This window comes from Grus americana, chromosome 1, assembly GCF_028858705.1.
Source record: "Grus americana isolate bGruAme1 chromosome 1, bGruAme1.mat, whole genome shotgun sequence".
NCBI classification, from domain to species: domain Eukaryota; kingdom Metazoa; phylum Chordata; class Aves; order Gruiformes; family Gruidae; genus Grus; species Grus americana.
Window position 1 is genome coordinate 208,151,431 of NC_072852.1, and position 14,807 is coordinate 208,166,237.

At 40.4% G+C, this 14,807-nt stretch overlaps 1 protein-coding gene across 1 annotated transcript in view; it reads right to left on the reverse strand.

Annotated features, from left to right (window-relative positions):
* DEUP1 (deuterosome assembly protein 1) overlaps window positions 1–10,769 on the reverse strand; it is a 50,183-nt gene extending 39,414 nt beyond the window's left edge. The window contains exons 1-4 of the mRNA XM_054812710.1: window positions 10,713–10,769; window positions 9,584–9,648; window positions 2,338–2,509; window positions 892–987 (exon numbers count right to left, since the gene is read on the reverse strand). Coding sequence (XP_054668685.1) covers window positions 892–987; window positions 2,338–2,509; window positions 9,584–9,627 — 312 coding nt within the window. The 5' untranslated portion in view covers window positions 9,628–9,648; window positions 10,713–10,769. The remainder of the gene's footprint in view (window positions 1–891; window positions 988–2,337; window positions 2,510–9,583; window positions 9,649–10,712) is intronic.
* Window positions 10,770–14,807: the final 4,038 nt, after the last annotated feature.

The window sequence follows — 14,807 nt, forward strand, 5'->3', positions numbered from 1 at the left end:
TATGTACAATCTAAATCTCCCCTCCTTCAGCTTAAGGCCATTACCCCTTGTCCTGTCACTACATGTCCTTGTAAACAGTCCCTCTCTAGCTTTCTCAAAAGTCCTCTTTAAGTACTGAAAGGCCACAATAAGGTCTTCTCAGAGCCTTCTCTTCTCCAGGCTGAACAACCCCAACTCTCTCAGCCTCTGATCATCTTCATGGCCCTCCTCTGGACCTGCTCCAACAGCTCCATATCTTTCTTGTACTGGGGACCCCAGAGCTGTATGCAGTACTCCAGGTGGGGTCTCATGAGAGCAGAGTAGAGGGGCAGAATCACCTCCCTTGACCTGCTGGCCATGTTTCCTTTTATGTAGCCCAGGATACAACTGTCTTTCTGGGCTGCAAGCACACTCTGAAATAAATAAAGCCAAAACAAATTGCCAATGTCAATAATACAGGTTATTCTAGTTTTGATACTGTGTTCCCTTATCGAAAGCTATCAGACCACTTTAATAATCCTTGTAAATCAGGCAAACTAAAACCAGAAAAAATTATAGTGATGACATGATGAGAACAGTTTAAGTCTTAAAATTCCTAATGTGCATGAGTCTTATGAGCATGAATCTAATTATCTATTTTATTAATTCACCAAGGTTTTAGTTTATTAGTCCAAAGTCAGGAAACTGAGTATCTCTCTTCAAAACAGGTGTCACACTCACACCAAAATCCATCCAGAGTTTGGACATGTCAGTAGAGAAATGATAATGGGGCCTGGTAGGCAGCTGTAGTCATCCTCATTTGTATGACATGATTCATCTTTCCCAAATCCATAAAGATACATCTATACCATTAGGCATGTATAAGGTCTTTATACTGCAATCATAAAATAATGAAACTGACATTTTTCTTACTTGAGATTTCAATGCTTGAAGGTGAGTTTCATAATTCTGAGCCATTTCATATTTAGTTTTCTGTAAGTCTTCCAGTTTCTGTCGAAGTAGTCCCACCTACAGTTAGAATAAGCATTCAAATTTACCTTTCTGAAGTGTTCCATAATATGTCATTTTTGGAATAGTCATTTGAAACTTTGAAAGAAGACCATTGCTTAAAAGACAGATATTAAAAATATATATTAATTCAGTAACTTAATAATAAAACTGGATACCACAAACCCAGATTGTGTCAACATCAAGTTAGGGATTTTATAGTAAAAAATCACATTGTATGCTTAAGTTACGATTTAATGATATTGTATGAATCTGTCATGAAAGACCATTTAATGAAAGCATTTCTGACCCAACTATATGAATGAACTGCTGTGCCCCGTTGTGAAATTTTTGCTTGAATGGCTTATATAATCATATAAATGACTTTCAACTACTTATGTAAAATTACCAGGAGACACTGTAGACTCATTTCAGCTCTTTAAGTATAGTGCCATTTGAGATATCTTGAATTATCTGAGAGTTTCACAGAGATCTGAGAAATATGACAAAGAGCATGCATGACACCTATGTTTTTCTGGAGGCGCAGCTGGAAGCTAGGTGGAATATGCTAAAATATTTCAGATAACATCTCTGTACAGGCAAATAAATTGATGCTTTAAGGATTGGCTAGCTGAATTATTCTCTTGGTTTCTCTGACTGCAATGACTAAGGGCAAGTTCCTAATTGCTCATTAGGGAGAATTATTTTATTTTCAAAACTCCCACTGGCAGTTTAGACACCTAGCTCACACAAGGGTGCCCATGTGTAAACACCTAACTTCAGATGTCCTGAACTAGAGCTGAATGCTGTGGTAGGATCTACTGGTGCTTCTGAATGAATATTCAGCAGACAAGACTGTGAAATACAGACAACATCAGGTACACTGGGGCTTTCGGTTTGATAAGCAAGTGTAAGTAGTAATTCAAACCTTCACTATTAATAATAAAGTTATCATACAAAGACAGTATATCATGTAAAATGATAAAAATCAGGTATAAACAGGAATTACAAAGATAATTTTGTGAAAATTTTTGAACTGTACATTTCCATTTAAAATTTCTGATGAAACTAGAAGTGTTGGCATTTAGGAAAAACATCAAATTATCTTTTTACAGCTAAACTGAGAATATTTGATTTAGACTTTAGGGAAATAGAAGAAATATGAGACTTTCAATGACATTTTTACAATCACTTTTCAGAACAGAAGCACACTTTAAAACAAAACACTGAGGATAATTAGTGACCTTTAAAGGGTGTTTGATATTTTTACATGATAGAACAAACAGGTCTCTTTATAGAGCATTTAGAGCATACTATTAACTAACTCCCAGAATAAATACTTTCCTTATAGAACATGATATTCTTAAATACCTCTTGACCTTTTTGATCCAGTTTGCTTTGGGCACTTGCTAATTCTTGATCCTGGATATCCATCTTTGCTTCTAAAGCTTTCATCTTCCTTTCCCATTCCACTTTCTTTCTGTTTACCATGATGTCAATTTGATGCACTAATTCCTGAAGTTCAGCTTCACATGGAGAAGTTCTAATAATATAAAGGAGAGTTATTTTTTCAAATAAAGAATAGGGGAGAAAACAATTTTTTATTTACATTGCTAGGATTTTATTTTAACTCTGATGTAAATAATCACTTTTCAACGTCAGAAAGAAAGAAATGGAAAGCTAAATGATGCCTTCACACGTAGGTGGAATCTCACTTCATCTGTCTTAAGTTTGCTTGAAGTCAAAATCAGTATTAAGCATATTCTGGACTTTTTGCCTAGCTTCAATGCTGTTTGATATCTTCTCACTCTTTCAGGGATGAATTGTCAAATAAGCATTAAGTTGAGTTGAAAGTATCCAGGCCCAAACCTCAATGGGCAAGAGTGGGAGAAGATGAATATTAAGTTGCTTATAGGCACAGGACTTCCCACTAAGGATACATAATGAGGGAAGCAGAGTTTGTTGGAGGAAGTTATTAAACAGCTGGCTTGAAAGCAAGCCACAATTCTTAATTGCTAGTTCAACCTATGAGGAGAGGCTGAGAGAGTTGGGGTTGTTCAGCCTGGAGAAGAGAAGGCTCCGGGGACACCTAATTGCAGCCTTCCAGTACCTGAAGGGGTCTACAGGAAAGATGGTGAGGGACTGTTCATCAGGGAGTGTAGTGACAGGACAAGGGGTAATGGGTTTAAGCTGAAGGAGGGTCGATTTAGATTAGATGTTAGAAAGAAATTCTTTACTGTGAGGGTGGTGAGGCACTGGAACAGGTTGCCCAGAGAAGCTGTGGAGGCCCCATCCCTGGAAGTGTTCAAGGCCAGGTTGGATGGGGCTTTGGGCAACGTGGTCTAGTGGAGGGTGTCCCTGCCCATGGCAGGGGGGTTGGAACTAGATGATCTTTAAGGTCCCTTCCACCCCAAACTATTCAATGATTCTATGATAAATTTTCTATAAAACTTAATTTTCATGGAGTCATATGGAAAAAAAAAAATCAGGCTGGTTTTTTTCACTATGATTAATTACACATCAGAAAAAAAAAATCTGTTATTTGTCAATTATTAAAGACTTCAATTTGATCTCAGTTTACTTAAATTAAGATACGAGATCAGAATTATTTAAGATGGTATTTTTGATAAAAGCCTTTAGCAGACCTACTCACCACTGTAATGCTTGCTTCATGTCATTTATTGAAATAAAATTATTCTTATCAACTTCATTTTTTTTAAAAATACCACAACTTCTAAGCATTTTTAGTGTGTTCAGAGCCCATAGAATGTTGGATATAGATATTTTACACTAATTACCAAAAGGGGCATATATCTCTTTGAAGTGAAGGAAAAACTTTCACTGACTGTTTTTAGCTAGTAGAATAATGTGTTGAATTTTAAAACTTTTGAGAGTAGCATTTCTTTCATTTCAATTTCTCTAAACATTTACTTTCCACACAATTTTCTTAGTGGCATCTGTTAACTGAATATCCTGTTCTCATATGAGTTAATGGTTGATAAACATTTCTACTTCTTTTCCAGTTCTTTTATAGAGCTTTTTAAATAGATTTCCTGTTTCCTGTTCTAGTTTTAATTGCTTTATTTTTTTCTAAATAAGAGATTCTATTTATAAATTACCCTAATATACAGCTTTATTACTTTCTTTAGAAGACATACTTTTATCTTATCTTTGTAACATATTGGAATGTATTGAAATGTGCCATCTTTAGACATTGCAACCTTATCTCCTGTCCAGTTGACTGTCAACTCTCTCTCCCTTATCTCAACCAGTTATACTGTTAGTAAACTGTTAGTGGTACACCTGCTTTCTCTTCGCTTTTTTCATCTGTCAGAGTGACTATTCATTGTACAACTGAAGTTTAATCTGCATTTAATTTCCATTTCCTCATACTGTTGCATAATTTTCAAGTCTCTTTTTTCTTTTTTTTTGTTTTAATTAGAAGCCTATATTGATTTTCCTGTTGATAAAACCAGCAATTGTATTCTTTCATAAATTTGTTAATTATCCCTCCTGATATCTAAACTGATGCAAAAAATGTATTGTAACCTATTACTTTTCATGATAATAAATTTAGCTTTCTGATAAACAAGTTTCTTCACTTAAAATAATCTAAGAATGACATTGTTTAGAATTATGACATGTTCCGTTTTCCTTTTAATAATATTATTTATCTCACTGACATTTCCCCCAAAAGGAAAAGTGATAGCCACTGGTTATAGTTTAATTGATTCTTTAATTTATACACATTTAAAAGCTATGTATTATCTTGACTGCTGATGGTACACACCTCTGTGTGCACATAAAATGCCTTTATGATCACTAATAATTTTGCAGCCATTCTAATATCTCTATGGCAAGATGGTTTGTTAAAATGAGCATAGCTATTATGTTATTTAATAAACTGCCATAGAGACAGTCACACAGAGACAAAAGATGGTGCAGCATCTGAATAATGTAGCAGCAACCTACAAAAGGGTTAATGATAAAAAGCACAGCAGTATGCCTGTACCGCTCCATCCTAGGAAGTGTTGGAGAGGATTTCAAAATTAGCACAAAATGCCGTTTTGTGTCACAAACATTACAATCTGACATAGTTTTGGGGGCACATTGCAACCAAGAATGTGCCAAGCAATCAGGAACTCTACTTTAGCAGAGCTGCACTTAACCAAACCCAAACTGAGCCATGAATGCAGAGGCAATATCCCTATAGACAGTGAGCCTTCAAATGCTGAGCATGCTGCCTGAAGAACAGTAAGCTAACATGCTCCTCTACTGTAAATGACTTTGCAAAATAAGCCTTAATATAAGCAGATGCTTTTATTCCTGGTAATTGATACCACCATCTTCTGTGAATACTAGCATGAATCATAGAATAATAGAATGGTTTGGGTTGGAGCGACTTCAAAGATCATCTAGTTCCAACCCCCCTGCCATGGGCAGGGACACCCTCCACTAGACCACGTTGCCCAAAGCCCCATCCAACCTGGCCTCGAACACTTCCAGGGATGGGGCATCCAGAACTTCTCTGGGCAGCCTGTTCCAGTGCCTCACCACCCTCACAGTAAAGGATTTCTTCCTAATATCTAGCCTGAGTCTACCTTCTTTTAGTTTAAGAGCATTACCCCTTGTCCTATCACATCAGGCCCTGCTAAAAAGTTTGTTCCCATCTTCCTTATAAGCCCCCTTTAGGTACTGGAAGGTTGCAATAAGGTGTCCTCGGAGCCTTCTCTTCTCCAGGCTGAAGAACCCCAACTCTCTCAGCCTGTCTTCATAGGAAAGCATGAAAATGCTTCCTTTCTTTTCTGGCAATCTTTTGCATCCCAGCTTTTCAGCCTGCTCTCCAAACGTCTGCCTTCCTAGTGCCTTGAAGTCCCCTGTCTGTAGGTTATGCTCTGCGTCAAGTGCTGGTCCCACACACTCTGCATTTCATACCCTGTATGCTCAACTTCTGACTGCACTACACTAATAAAAGAGTCCCTTAACACAGAATCATAGAATAGTTTGGGTTGGAAGGGACCTTTAAAGGTCATCTAGTGGATGGATGGATGGATATGTGTTTCTTGACTGTCTTTTTTGGTGTTTAAATGGTGCATATCCCTCATTTGGATAATTATTTCAGGAAATCGGAGTGAATTTGTTAGATTTACACCATCATAATTACAACCCAACTTTTTTTTTTTTAAAGTAAAATTCTTTAAAACTTTGAAACTTTAAGATTATCAATGTTAAGCTTGGAGAGGCTTTTTAAATACATAAATCTTAATGCCATTTTAATGTTAAAACTGTTAGCAATGCCATTTTAAAATTTGAGTCAAGGAATGATAATAACCAATGATAACCAAAACTGTGATATACATATCACAAAACAAAAATGCCCCCTCCCCAAGTGCCTGAAACTCATCTCAAAATAGCATTAATGATGCAGCAAACTTTGATTCCTTCTGGGTGGAATATAAAATGGGATTTTAAAAGCAGAAGATGAAGCAATACTGCATCAGGACTACCTTTTCTTTGATACTATTATAAGGACCTGTGCCCTTCAAGCCTCATGTAATGTCAGGTGGCAACACTTCGATGAACCACCAGCAACAACAGCTATCTGATTTTAGCCTTCAGAAATAGGTACATACTTTATTGTGTGTCACGTGGATCATCTAAACATTGTTATGGAAGTGCAATTGCAACCTCTAGCCTGGATCATCAGGTTACCCTTTCAGATACACCATGGCTGACATCTTTCCCTCTTAAGTTTCACCTATTTTTTCAGATCATCCTACACAAAGCTAGAAAATTTTCTCTCAACAGTTCTTGCATGTTTATTGAACCTAGAACCACTAATATATAAAAGGGAGCTGTTGAAGGAAAAATCCCTTCTGAAACAGCTTCTCAGTCTACCTCCACCTTCTCTGTCTACTTCCTTACCTAGATCCTCTACGTACACCTGCAGCTGAAAAAGGAAAGCTGTACCTGAAGCTGTAGATTACTGCTGCTGTTCTGCTACCAGAACTACTCTGTATCATGGCTGTGGTGTTACAAACAGATCTGCATAGAGATGTATTTGGCTGTTATCCCCACCTACTAGCATAGAGGTACTACTAGCTGCTGTAACTTTTATTTTAGTCCCTTCAGTGTTTTGAAGAGAGTGCTAACTATCCCCCTCAGAATATGGCAAATCATATGGTATCACAATCATGAGAATTTATTTTGATCACTGGATGTGGAATGTGGAAAATTCTGGTATCTTTAGTTTCATATGCCATCAGGTAAACAAACACACAAAGAACAAGTTTTCCCATAAAACGAAGAAGTATAGATATGTTTTTTTGCCCATATGCATTCAGCATTCCCACTTTGCTGAATGCATACATCAAATGGATTCTTCATACATGGAAGTAATGACTGGTACTTAAGCAAGTGGCAGCTTTTTTTTTTTTTTGTGGCATTTACTTTGAAACAGCTCAAAACACTTAAAGATATCTCATTTTTAAAGTGATGTAGGCAAGCTCTTAGTCTTCTTTTATTCTATTTCCATATTGGTGAAAATAGAGATGATTCATATTCTGCTGTCATTACTAACTATTTGTCTTCATGTAAAATCTAGATGTTTCCAAATTTAGACAACCCAAAATCCAGATAATAACTTTTACCAACTCCAGGCCTTTATCACAAATGATTTTTGCACTAGTTACAGCTTTCTAGCTCTATTTATCTGCCTTTTGCTTTGGAGTTCTGCAGAGATCTGTATTTTTCTAATTGTTTCCTAATAGACATAAAAAGAATATTATTGTCCATACACTTTAGAATAAAGTTGTAATTTAGAAACTGACATTTTAAGAAATGTTTGGTTCATACTGTCTCTCTACTTCATGCCTTCTTCCCTTATTACTCTGATTTGCTGACAAATAGGAAAATATGTATGACTATTTATGGAAAGACAAGTAAAACCTATGCAGAACAATGTTAACACAGATTTCCATCTTACATAGGACATTCATTAGATTTTGATCCTTAACACAGCTTCTAGACCCAATATTAATTCTTCTTTTCTTAAAACTTGCTTTAAAAATAGGAAATATATAAACCGGTTGTGATGCAACAGTCCATTAGAATCTTCTACCCCAAAGTTCCATTATATGAACTACTACTAATTTATTTAACAATCTTCAGCCATACAGAATCATACACATCTGTGGATGGGTAATTTGTGATTTATGAGTTCTCACAGCTGGGATGTAATTGTCATGATTTCTACCAGCATCATTCAGCCATCTTCCCAAATTTTAAAGCTATCTGTATTATCTCTGGGATACTGTCAGCATAGACTGAAACGAATGTCTCCTATCATTGGATGTGTAGCCTAAACTACTCTTCCAGATTCTTTGTATAGTTAATGGAAATAAATAGCTACCTAGAATACCTGGTTTATGATGCGACAAATTACTCTCTAGATTCATCTGCAATGGCCTGAAATTTCACATATGTCAATTACAACAAGGATCAGGCAGGATCTGAACTTGAAATAAGCTTCTGATTTGTTAAAGAAGTGTCCAAATAATAGCAATATTTTGGTATTTTAAATTCAAGTTTTTACATGACCGTATCTACCAGTCATATCATTAACAAAAAGAATGCCTCTCAAAGCAAAAAAAAAAAAAAGGGCCACATTGTTCAGAATAGAATATTTTAATGCAGCTTTTTTTTTTCTGTTATGAAAAGCTCACACATTATTCTTCAGTACAACAGAGCACACTTTCAAATCTTATTAAAACTTTATTGGGCCAGAATGGTGTGTTTCTATTATTTTAAGAAATACTTTTATACTTAATATGCATCATATTACTTTGAAATGCTTCTTCCTAATGATGATGAATTGGTTTATATGAAAAATAGGTAATAAGTTTACTTATAAATTTTTCATAAATAAATATTCTATTTAGCTCATTATATGGGGAAATACTTTTTATATTGCTGTGTTCCTTGAACAGGCTGGATGGGATGAGGTCCTACATCAAATCTCACCCATGTTTACACTTCTTTAGAAAGGTGTTGTGCTGTACTAACATTTTTTTTAGATTAACATTAAAAGAACTAAACTTGGATTATGTCAAAAAAGATGATTGTGTTGTGATAAAAAGTACACTTAATACTGGGTAAGAACAATTGTGGTTATTACCAGTGCAAAATAAGACTAAGGCTTTAGCAATTAATAGCCTTGTTTTTAAGATTTTTGACTGTTTTAAGAGCTGTGATATGTAAGTTTATACTGCCGTAGCCTAGCAACTTCAACTATTTTTTAAAACAGTTCAAAATAACATTTCTTAACATTTTAATAAAACCCCACATAGCTTTCATTTTCTCCTCTTTTGTTCAGATATGAAGATTTTAAAAATTTAAATAACTAGCAGAAACAGTCAGTAGGTTATTAGCTAAAGCAATAAGATGTGTTGCCTTAATTATCAGTAACCTCTCCAGTTTGCATAGAAAGCAGCAGAAGAAATAGAAAAAGAATCACATTTGCTTCTAAAAAACCATTATTTTGTTTCACATTTTTAATAAACTCACATAATTCAATTCCATTATATATTCAACTCCCAGACATTAAGTAATCACGTACTTAGCAACAGCTTGTTCCTGAAACACTTCTAAGTCCTGCTCCATATTACTGGTTGTTGTTTTAACCTGTCGAAACAACAAATATCAAGTAATTCAGATTCTTAAATGTGTACATTTACACAGGCAAGTAGTGCACACTGCATAGTTCTATGCTTTCCTTTCAATTTCTGTAATTCTCCCATCACAGGGGAATGTCGCTCTAATTACAGACTGGGACGGGCAAGACGAACGCTTCTGGAGTAAGCTTAGTGGCTCTCGCACTTGGTATAGCACCGAGATTACTGATTACTAGAGGTGGTGCTAGCTTGAGGATAGCCCTGGTTCTGTAAGGAACTGTTCATTTGGGATCATTCCCTGTTGCGTGATGTCAATGATTTGCTAACACACTCTATAACACCTAAATTTGTCATAGATTCATTGCTGCATTCATCAACTATTTCTCATACCTTCACACACCCTAATTAACCTATACGCAGGCTATAATTGCTCTCAAACACAATTTTGGACTCCCACTGACTATTTGCTCCCTTGCTTAGCAGATGAGGCGCTGAGACACATGGCCCTCAAGCACCTTGGCAGAAAGACCAGAACAATACACTTGCTGGGACCAGTCTGGTTGTGCAGGTCCAGCAGGACAAAAGGATATGGAGCAAAGCCTGGCTGCAGAAAAGAAGAGGAACCAGCCACAGTATGGGTGACAGGGTGGCATGAAACAGCCCAAATTCTTAATGGGGGGGACCAGTGGGGTTCTCCAGGGTCTGGGTACCAGTACATACAGAGGTGTGGACACTGTCACATGGCACTGCAGCCTTGGCTCCACAGGGACCAGGCACCTTAGATGACACTGCCACTGAGGCACTGGCCCCACAGGGGACTGGCACCTGAGGTGACACTGCCACTGGACCACCACCCTTGACTCCATAGGACACCAGCACCTGAGGTGACACTGCCACAGGGGCTCTGGCTCCACAGGGACCAGCACCTGAGGTGACACTGCCACAGTGGCATCCTCGGCTGTGCCCGGCACCTGAGGAGACCGGGGCACCCACGGCGGCCCGCGGGCCCCCGCGGAGGGCCAGGCGGCGAGGGCGGCGGTGCCGCGGCCACCCCCTTCCCCGACTGTTACCTACCGCGTTCCCCCCGTCTCTCCTTCGCACCCGCTGTCGCTGTGGTGGCGGCAGGAACTCCGCAGCCCGATCACCCCCGCTCCCCCATCCCGCCCCAGCTCCCGCCCGTCGCTGTCCTCGGCTGCCGCGCCCAGCGGCCGTTTGCGGACAGCGCCGGGCGGCTTCTCCCGTCGCCGGGGTAACGCGAAGGGCGGCAGGGCGAGGCGGGAAAGCCGGGCGGCTGGCTGGGCCGCCCGGGGCCGCGGGGTGAGGCGGGCCGGCCAACGGGCCAAGGCAGGCGCTGAGGCGAGGCCGGGGCAGTGGCCCGAGGAGCGGACACCGGCTCCGACTGGGTGCTGGAGGGGGCGGTGGGGAGCTGCCCCAGAGCTGAGGGGAGTGCGGCAGGGCTGGGGCAGAGCCTGGAGGGCTCGGGCGTGAGGGGGCTGCGGCTGCTTTCAGCGAAGGGAGGGAGGGTGCGAAGAGGTCCCGCGGGGCCGCCGCGGAGCTGCCGTGGCGCAAGGGGGATCGGGGCAGGCGTCCCGGTGGCAGCCGTGTCTGTGGCGGGGCCCTGGAGCCTCCGGTAGCCGCCCGTCGATTGGGAGGAAGGTGGAGTGAGTTTCACCTCAGGCACTATCACCCGGGATAAAGAACATTTACTTTTGCTTTACCATAACTTAAGAAATCAGTAGGCAAGGAGGTTTGTTGTGGGTTTTTTCCTTTAAAACGCTATTATTACTAGATAATGAAAAGGCTGAACTTTACCATTTTCTTTCTGAATGACTGGCTATGCTTTTGTAAAATGTCTTCAAATGCTTTTCAGATTATTGTGCAAACGACCTAGATTTGGATTAAACTTCTCTTTACATTTTTGTGGACTTTAGTCTGTGTTATTCAACAACACAACACTTTTAAGAATCACAGCTATTTCGACTTTTTACAGTAATAAATTGTGCTTCCAAACTTAGGGTTCATAGATCTCTTCAAACACCGTGGAATGGGAATTTTTCTACCAGGACAGTACAATTCACTTTGTATTTATTGTCCTGAAATTGCACGGAGCATTTTCAGGAGCTGCTAGTCTATTTATGCACACTAAATGCTGAGCTTTTGCTTTGTTTTGCTTCGACTGTTTACTTAAATTAGCCAAGCGAACTGCATTTTTAATATCGATTCTGAGGAATAATCTATTGCATTTGTTTCCTACCTACTGTGCTAAGGCACATGATTTTCATGTCAGTAGAAATACTGTTTCAAGCTATGAATTATGAAAAATATTTTTTAAATGAAAGATGAAAATAAAATTATATGCAGTTTCAGGAAAGTTCCTGATAAAGTTTACTTACACACTCTAGAAAATAACTGACAATTTTCCTTTGTAGTTTTCTTAAAGATTACTAAAAATGTTTTTATTTTTGCTTTACACTTTTTTCCTGGCTGCATTTCATTTCAGGAATGACCCAGGAGCACTTTAGATCTTTGTCAGGCAGCAGCAGGAGGAGCAGCTGCTGGGTGAGGGCAGGCGAGCGCAGCGCTGAGGCTAATGGTGAGGGTAATGTCTTCCTGACACAGCACAGTCCCACAGCACCCAGCCAGAAGAGCAGAGCGGGGACAGGGACGGTGACCCGGTGTGTTGGGTTTGCGTGGCCAGGTTTTGGTAGCGGGGGGTCTACAGGGGTGGCATCTGTGAGAAGTTGCTAGAAGCTTCCCCTGGCTCTGATAGAGCCAATGCCAGCCGGCTCCAAGATGGACCCGCCGCTGGCCAAGGCCAAGCCAATCAGTGCCTCTGTGATAACATATTTAAGAAGGAAAACAAAACAGTTGGAGGAGCTTTTGCAACCGGAGAGAGGAGTGAGAAGACGTAAGAAACTCTGCAGACACCAAGGTCAGTGCAGAAGGAGGGGGAGGAGGTGCTCCAGACACCAGAGCAAAGATCCCCCTGCAGCCTGTGGAGAAGACCATGGTGAGGCAGGCTGTCCCCCTGCAGCCCATGGAGGAAGGATGAGGGGGTGTAGAGATTCCACCTGCAGCCCGTGGAGGACCCCACGCTGGAGCAGGTGGAGGCACCTGAAGGAGGCTGCGGCCCGTGGGAAGCCCACGCTGGAGCAAGTTCCTGGCTGGACTGGTGGACCCGTGAAGAGGGGAGCCCACGCCAGGGCAGGTTTGCTGGCAGGACTTGTGACCCCATGGGGGATTCCACGCTGGAGCAGTTTGCTCCTGAGGGTCTGCACCCCGTGAGAGGGACTCCATGCTGGAGCAGGGGAACAATGAGAGGAGTCCTCCCCCGAGGAGGAAGAAGCGGCAGAAACAACATGTGATGAACTGACCGTAACCCCCATTCCCCGTCCCCCTGTGCCGCTGAGGGGGGAAGGTTGAAGCCGGGAGTGAAGTCGAGCCCGGGAAGATGGGAGGGGTGGGGGGAGGTGTTTTAAGAGTTGATTTTATTTCTCATTCCTCTACTCTGTTTTGCCTAGTAATAAATTAGATGAATTCCCTCTCTAAGTTCGGTCTGTTTTGCTCGTGACGATAATTAGTGAGTGATTTCTCCCTGTCCTTATCTCGACCCACAAGCTTTTCGTTATGCCTTTTCTCCCCTGTTTGGTGAATGAGGGGAGTGAGAGAGCGGCTCTGGTGGGCACCTGGCCTCCAGCCAGGGTCAACCCACCACACCCGGGTCCGTCACAGCCACGGGCTGGCCAGACCAGCCCCCAGTGATGGGCAGATCTGAGGTGCCTCTGGAAGGCAAGTCAACAAAATTAGGAGCAGTGAGGTGCCACGCTGAGCACAGGCACAGCTACAGCGTTGCTCAAACAAGGCCCAGGGGCATGGCCCTGACTTAAAATGCTGCTCCTGAGCTGAGGGCTCAGGCTCCCAACACAGCATCTCACAGCTTTGTCTTGTAGCAGCCTTGACCCCAGGTTATGGCTGGCCTTGAGGACAGGCAACCAAACCCTTGGGGAAGAGGGGAGGAGGTTGTTGGACCTGTTGTTGTACTCGGAGCTCTGAAAACATTTTCTTCATTACACGCCTGTAATTACACTTTTCTTCATTATTTACTTACTGTAATATAATTAATGGGAAGAAATCACACTGAAGCATTTGATTTTTGATACCTGAAATGTTTCAAATACAATTTTGTCTAACTGAAATACTGTTTTAAGATTTTTTTTAATTGTGAAATTTAGGATGATTTATTTTAAATACTTAAATTTAGGATGATTTAAAGTATTACGTACTAGAAATTATTTTTAATGTAACTGCCAGCATGTTTCCATTTGTTCATCTGGAGCAACTGAAGTCAACTTTTCAGCCATATTCCCAGTGCATATATTTTAATTTCCTCCCTGTCTCATCATCTCTCAGTGGTGATCAGTTATACAGAAATTTAACTTCCATCTGTCAAGCCTAAATAGAATTGGGGAGGGGGGCAACTTAAAAAAAACCCAGAAAAATAATTTTAAAATTACATATCAACATTTTCAATGCTTTTTAGAAGGACAATTCCCACTGCCATAAGCCAGAGCTGTGTTTCAAACTCCTTGATGTGCTTTTAAATATCTCATTCACTATATTAAAAGAAAAACCCATATCAAATTGTTGACATTTTCTATTTGCTTTTGCTCATCCACATCATCTCTTGACTAGAGCTTATCTTACGAGACCCAAAACTTTTACTTGTTGACTTTAAAGAACATGCTTTACACATGCTTTACAAATTACGATAGCCAGTAAAAAAAAAAAAAGGAAATTACTTTCAAATTGATGTATAGATTAAAATTAGTGGAAAACTATAAGCATACTTCTGCAGAAAAAAAGGCAGTAGATCAGGGCAGGGACACAACAGGGTATGATCAAATGTCAAACAAGACAGGGTCCGACACTGATATTTATATAAAACCAAGGGGAATTAGCTAGGAAGATACCCACTGTCACAACTACCTGGTAAGAACAGAGTACAGGGAAAGCCAAGTAATGATCCAAGGGGTGTAATGTTCTCTCTATACCTTCAATAGCATACTCCTTGCTCAGCCTGGTCCTGGGATGCCCGCACCAAGGAGGGATTAACAGATCCAGTAGAAAAACTGGAAGAAGTAGTGTAAAGAGAAATGTTGATCTTTCAAT